Genomic DNA, 7234 nt, shown 5'->3' with positions numbered 1-7234 from the left:
TGGCCACTACGTTGCCCCCCAAATTTCTTCAACAGATTTCATGATACCGTTCACACAGTCAAGGCATCCAGTGCCAGAAGCAGCAAAGCATCCCCAAAACATCTTTAAACCTCCACCATGTTTGACTGTAGGGGCTGTGTTCTTTTCTTTCTGTAAACAGTGCCATAATGTCCTTTACCAAAAAGCTCTACTTTTGTCTCATCTGTCTACAGGACATTCTTCCAGAAGGATTGTGGTTTTGTCACATAAGATTTGGCTCTTGCTTTTTTTATGCCTTTGTGTCAGCAGTGATCTTTTAATTCAGACGGCGACGGATAGTGCGAGCCGACACTGTTGTACCGTGTGTCTGCAGATCAGCTTGAATTTGTTTGGAAGTTAATCTGGGTTCCACCATTCGAACAAACCTTCGTTGTAATTTTTAAGTAACGTTGCTCTTCCGTCTACGTCCAGGGAGGTTCACTACAGTGCCATGGGCTGTAAACCTCTTGATGATAAACCTCTTGAAGCCTTGAGATTGTCCATGTTTTACACAATCCTTTCTCTCAAATCCACAGACAACTCTTTACACTTCTTTCTTTTCTTCTTGCTCAGTGAGACACACAAAGGTTGAGGCAACTTTTCTCCATTTTAACTGTTTGCAGGTGTGATTACAATATTGCCCACAGCTGTCACTTGCCACAGGTGTGTCTAAATACAAATGACAGGAGCATCACATGCTTGAGAAGCAATTATTTCTTATTATTATTCTCTTATCATATTTTGTGTTTTCTTTCCGATTTCAATGTACCATGGTGTCCGAGCGCATGGCATCTTTACTGATGATAAAACGGCCTTTAAAAAAAAAAAAAAAAAAAAAAATTTGGGATCCAAGAACAGGACTGAGCAACATCAATCTATTTTAGCAAAATAAATCAGGTGAATACAATAAAATAAAAAGTTATTAAAACATGTCAGGACATGCCAGACTATTTCTTTTTCAATTTTCTTTTCATCTGTTCACACTAAGGTCCTGCTGACATATCTGGCAAATTAAATGACACCTTGGTACCACTGTCAGAGACACAGCGATGTCTCCAGATGTGACTTAGTGTATAAACATGGAATATGTGTGTCTAAAGCAAAGGACATGGGTTTCTAATACTTACCCAATCAGCCAACTCCAACCCTCATCATCAAAACAGCCAAAACTCCATCTTTAATTTAGTTTTTCAGAACCGAAATAACCTTTTAAATAATTTACTGAAACTGTGTGGGGTTTTTTTTTCTTTTTGGATTTATTCTTCAGAAACAACATAATTATCTCAACAATTGGAAAACTAAAAATGTCAAAGTCTTTGGTCAAATAGTTGGATTAAAAGATGATTCATTCTAAAATGTATCATTATTATTCTGCATTTGCTTCCAAATGACTGTGAAATATTGTGTTGGAAAGTTCATTCTAACACACACAGCGCTCCCAGACATTTTTTTTAAACCATGGACCAGTTTTTACACGAGACGATTTTTCCACAACCATAATTACACAAAATAATGTGCATATTATATTTCTATTACACATTATATAATGCAGAATCAGTCACAGCTTCATTTATCGATATGTAGAAAAAAAACTGTCTGAAACAAGTATCACAAGCATGCTGAAACAGGTATGGATCCCTAAGTTCAAGTGAAGGAAAGATTTCATGCTACTGCATCCAAAAGTGTTACAATGTTGTGCCTTCAACTTTGTAAAAACAGTTTGGAGAAGAACCACATATGGTCAAGTGTCCCAATACTTTTGGACATACCATATAGCTTTTGCCATGATAAGGTAATTATATGCAAAAACAAACATATAGTGATATATAAACAAGTGACTATAATTATCCTTAAACTTATTTTATTTTTCATTTTAATTGGATAATTTAGCCTTTATATGTAATTATTTAAATTATGCATTGATCATATTTAAAGCTACAGACTGCTAATTTCTTCTCCTGAGGTAAAATTAGCAGGTGCACTTTATTGTCAGCAAGTAAAACTGTACATTTTTACATACTGGATATTAATAATAATTATACATATTTATCATTTCAAAAGTTGCACATATAAATTAAGTCAAATGGTTTTTTTTTTTACATTTCTTTCAGTTCCAGTTGATTTATTTACCATCAGAGTTTTTTTTGTTTCTGTTCGTACAGGTGCAGTGGAAAATTCCAGAAAACTCACCTTGACGCAGCGACGTCTGTGTTCACTTTCAGGTCCGCATCCCGACAATTTTCTAATCATTTATACTACAATAATGTGCATAACATTTTTTGTCTTCCTGGATGAGTTATAATGGAGCTGGAGGGTGAAACTTCACTCATCATGAGTCTGAATGACTAAGTTATTGACGCAGAGCGCTCGCGCGCTAATTGGCGTCGTTTAGTAAATTGGACCGTTCCATTGCAGTGCTCCGAAGGGGGGGTTGGGAAGGTTTCAGGAAGCTTTACGCAGCGCTATAAGAAGACTTTTAAGCATAAAAATCTAGAAAATCTAAACGACAAATAGTTTGCATTTGGTCGTGAAACGCATGTGCACATGAAATGTGTTTAACGTGTGTCATGTAGAGTTCGTATCATTTGTCCACATTTTTGGTCACACCCAATTAACAAAGTTTCAGGGCTATTACGAAACGTCCATTAAAGTCACCATCATCATCATCACCATCCTTATAATCATATTCATAATTACTATCACATCATCGCCATAATTATTAGAATCATTACCATAGCCATCATCACAATTAATATCATCATATTCATCATCATCATCACCACCATCATCATCATCAGCATATTCATCACCATCATCATTACCATAACCATTATCATCATCATCTCCTCTCTCTCTCTCTCTCTCTCTCCCTCTTTCTTTCTGCACACGGGTGCGGTGGAGTCATAAAAACTTGTGCGCACCAGCAGCAGATGTAATGCAGTACCATCAGAAAGCTCAGTGGAGATCCATTCCTGACATGGAAGAAACACAATGGTATAATGACTGCGCTGCGTTTATTGTTTGTTCTGAAACGGGATCTGCGGTGTGCTAATTAACCAAAACCTCATTAAAGTCTCACTGGGATCAGACTTTTTGCGCGCGCGGATCCTCGAGTGCGTGTTTTTCTTGGATAAAATACGCGGTGCGGAAGAGACTCGGGACTGTGAGAAACTGAGAGATGATTTTCTTTTCTCATGTGAATCTTCCATGCATCTGATGAAGAAGACGGACGAGTGCAGGGTTTCAGCGGATTTGTTCTGATTCTTTTTGATTTTTTTAACGCGCATTTTGGACACGTTTCGTTTAGAAGTCTTCAGACTTGTTTTTTTTTTTTTTTGTAGAATCATCTGCATGTGCTTCATTATGATCATCTTACGAGGAAGCTCTGCGTGAAGATCCTGCAAAGACAATTTCATAGCAAAACACTGGATTTGTTTTTTTAAAGACAGACACCAGGAGAGACTCGTTTGAACATCAAACCGCTTCAACTGCACTTTTATACAGCGTGAAAATGATTTAGAGATCTTTAAAGTCTTATAAGAATGATTGTGGAGATGCATCTTCTCGTGATTTTATAATAGTGGGTTTTTTTTGACGTTTGTAATGTACAGTGATTTTTATTCTCGGAGCGCATCATGACCAAAGCGGACCCTGAACTTTTCTGGAAGGGATCTCCTGGGCATTTTCTCATGTAGGTCAATCAAACACTTTTTCTTTGCGCAAAAAAAGACCCACGGCGATGTGTGAGCAGGAGGTCGGGGGTGTTTGCGCACGGACTCGGGGACAGTGTGAGATGCTGAGCCCTGTTCTGTTCTCGGTGGGAACATGATGGCATGCCGAGGGTGGTGCTGCTGTTTGGGTTTGGGCTCTACGAGCGAGGACACGGCGCGCTTTGCCATGCTAGCGCTGCTCATCCTGGTGTACCTGGTGTGCGGCGCCGCCGTGTTCTCCGCGCTGGAGTGGCCGGAGGAGGAGCAGGCCAAGGGCCGCTGGGCGCGCAGCTTCGACCTCTTCAGCCGCAAGCACAACGTCAGCCGCAGGGAGCTCGAGGGGTTCCTCAGGGCGTACGAGGAGGCCACTGGTGCTGGAATCCGTGTGGACAGACCCAGAGCTCGCTGGGATTTCCAAGGAGCTTTCTACTTCGTTGGCACTGTAGTGTCCACTATCGGTAAGAGTTCACCAAATAAGTTCGTTTGATTGAGGAATGAACCATAATAAAAAAAAAATTATTTTATATAGAACTTTAAATGTTCATGATGGCCCATCCTCAGAGATACTAAACCAATCCCAATCAAGGTTGCACCTTCTAGATTTTTTGGACAGTCATATTTTTTTACACAGACAGGTCCATATCATGTATCTTTAGGCATATATCTCACAATGGTATCACAATCTTAAATTTCCTACCTCCACTGGCACTGATGATGCCTACAAGGTCAAAAATGGACTAGCACCCTCTTATCTCAGAGACCTCATCACACCTCACATTGTACCATGCTGCCTGAGATCCTCCAGCACTCCTCGACTGGTACCACCTTCTCTAAGGGTAAGAGGAAAGTATACCTCAAGGTTCTTCTCTGTTCTGCCACCGAGGTGGTGGAATGAACTTTCCCTAGATATCCGAAGTGCCTGGCATCTTCAAACAACGTTTGAAGACCCACTCTTTGTAATCTCATGCACCAGTTTTTTTTACAGCTGAACAGCTGAAGGTATAATCCATATTTCCGGGTCAAACATTCATAGTTAATTGTGCAAAAGAGATCCACCCAAGAGGCAGCTGAAGCTACTAGTACACTTTTTTAAAGCTGAGAGTGTGAATCTGAACTCGTACACAGCGTAGGTGTTAAATTGACACTGGCTATTTTGCTCAATTCTCAGTTCACTTCATTACTGAGCCTATAATTATTGAAAATAAGGCATGTGCTGGAACACAGGGTATTTTAGACCTGCTTAATCCTGACCCTTCAGGCTTTTCTGATGAACCCTGATAAAATATGAGCTACTATAGTGTATGTTTACATAATCTAATAAATGGATGTCATGATACAGAATATATTATGGAAGTGAATTAAAGTAAGTGTGTTAATGTGTAACATGGGATGAGTTTTTTATAATAGTTTGTGCATGTTTTTTTTTTACTAATCCGTTTAAATGCTGTATTCTCTAACAGGATATATTATGTAGTGAACAGGATAATTCATGCTAATGGCATTCCTGCAATTGCTTTTTAAACTATTACACTGTAAAGATATAAAAAATGAGTGTGCAGTTTCTGAAGAATCACTGATCGATCTCTAAAGAAAGTTTTTACGCAGGTTCGTTAAGCACCCGAATGTCTTTTTTCATCATAAATACTTTGCAGTATAGAAATATCAATCTAAAATGAGTGTAAAAAAGCCTAAAGAACATAAACACTGAGCAAAATGATCATTAATAGTGATACAGATTTCCATCAAATGTTCGTCCATGGCAACAAGTGTAAATTTCTAAACTCGATGTTTGTTTCTGTTCTACACAGGGTTTGGAATGACCACGCCGGCCACAGTGGGAGGCAAAATCTTCCTGATTTTTTATGGACTAATTGGGTGTGCAGCTACGATCCTGTTTTTCAACCTGTTTTTGGAGAGAATTATAACCGTACTGGCGTTCGTGCTGAAGTCGTGCCACGAAGCCCAACATCGTAGGAAAGGTGTGCTACCTCATGACAGCAGGCACGAGGCGAGGCACGCGAGGCAGCACGGTGAGGACAGTCTGGCGGGATGGAAGCCGTCTGTGTACTGCGTGATGCTCATTCTCTGTGTCGCAGCCATCATTATATCGTGCTGCGCATCTGCCATGTACTCCTCAATGGAGGGCTGGGGGTATGTAGACTCTCTGTACTTCTGCTTCGTAGCATTCAGCACTATCGGCTTCGGGGACATGGTGAGCGGCCAGAGTGCCGCTTACGACAACCAGACTCTGTACAGCTTGGGCAATTTTTTCTTCATCCTCCTGGGTGCTTGTTGTATTTACTCGCTCTTCAATGTAATATCCATCGTCATCAAGCAGGTTCTTAACTGGCTTCTGAAGAAGCTCAAGATGCCATGTCGCCACTGCCCGGGAAGGAACCTGCGTCCCGGAAGGAACACTATAATGCCCAGTCACTTTCGCACCCGAGTCCGGAACATCTCCATTGATACAGACGCGGTTAACGATAGCGAAACAGACGGCCGCAGGATGTCCGGGGAGATGATCTCCATGAGAGATTTTCTAGCTGCCAATAAGGTCAACTTGGCCATCATGCAGAAACAGCTGTCCGAGACCGCCAATGGATATCCCCGTCCTCCAGGCTCCATGAGCCGACATGATGAATTCTCCGGAGGAGTTGGAGCGCTTGGAATCATGAACAACAGACTAGCGGAGACAAGTGTAGACCGATAAACTTCCCTAATGACAAAAATAAATAAATCTGAGGCCACGCCGTACCCATTTGCTCAGCTTTGAATATACAAGTACATAACATTCCTGCTTCTATCTTAATCTCGATGTCTGCTACATTAAGCGGTACATAAGCTCAGGTGTCTGTTTAGAAGATCTTTAAAGCCTATTAAACGCTTTGCTGTATCAGAAAGTTGTTTAGAAACAATGTCCTGCCTTTTATGCAAAATAGGCTACATAATATTTGCAATCTAGTCTTATAAAATCTTAATAAATCCTAATCTTATTTATTCTAATGATTTATTTTGTAGAACAGAGTGCATGCTTTGCCGAAAGTCTGATCTCAGATGGTGTGCTCTGCATAGTGTGTTTGCAGAGACGTCCTGTGCTGTTGATGCTCAAAGCACGGAGTGAAAATATCAATAAAGAGTGTATGCAATTAAGGAGGGAAACACTAACAAGTGTTACATATACGTTACAGCATAGTGAGATTATTTCTTCACATATCCCAACTTGGACAGATTACATGGTCAGATATGCAACAGCACCCCCTAGAGTAGAGAGGGTTAAGGGCCTTGCTCAAGGGCCCAACAGTAGAAGTTTGCAGTACTGGGGATTGAACCACTGATCTTCTGATCAGCAACCCACAGACTTAACAACTGGGCTACTTTCCTGAATAGGTGAAACTTAATCAACAACAAAATGTGACGTCTGGGAGAACACGACAATGTAGAAACGCAAAAATCACTATAAGGCTTTGTAACAAAATGGAAAAAGAAATAATGATGTAACACAAAAC

General features: G+C 40.4%; 1 protein-coding gene across 1 annotated transcript; it reads left to right on the top strand.

The window, feature by feature from the left end:
* Positions 1-2866: 2866 nt before the first annotated feature.
* On the top strand, positions 2867-6734 carry kcnk13a (potassium channel, subfamily K, member 13a). The gene is made up of 2 exons (XM_046855126.1): positions 2867-4186; positions 5537-6734. The coding sequence occupies exons 1-2, from the start codon at positions 3844-3846 to the stop codon at positions 6436-6438; spliced, it is 1245 nt and encodes a 414-aa protein (XP_046711082.1). The 5' UTR covers positions 2867-3843; the 3' UTR covers positions 6439-6734.
* Positions 6735-7234: the final 500 nt, after the last annotated feature.

This window comes from Silurus meridionalis, chromosome 8, assembly GCF_014805685.1.
Source record: "Silurus meridionalis isolate SWU-2019-XX chromosome 8, ASM1480568v1, whole genome shotgun sequence".
In the NCBI taxonomy this organism is placed as follows: Eukaryota; Metazoa; Chordata; class Actinopteri; order Siluriformes; family Siluridae; genus Silurus; species Silurus meridionalis.
This window is presented reverse-complemented; position numbering and strand designations above follow the sequence as displayed.

What these genes read in the sequence shown, in the direction of transcription:
- kcnk13a (XM_046855126.1), top strand. Translation starts at nt 3,844, where the DNA reads ATGATGGCATGCCGAGGGTGGTGCTGCTGTTTGGGTTTGGGCTCTACG. An exon ending in CACTGTAGTGTCCACTATCG is followed by an intron (nt 4,187 to 5,536) that starts GTAAGAGTTCAC and finishes TGTTCTACACAG; the next exon opens with GGTTTGGAATGACCACGCCG.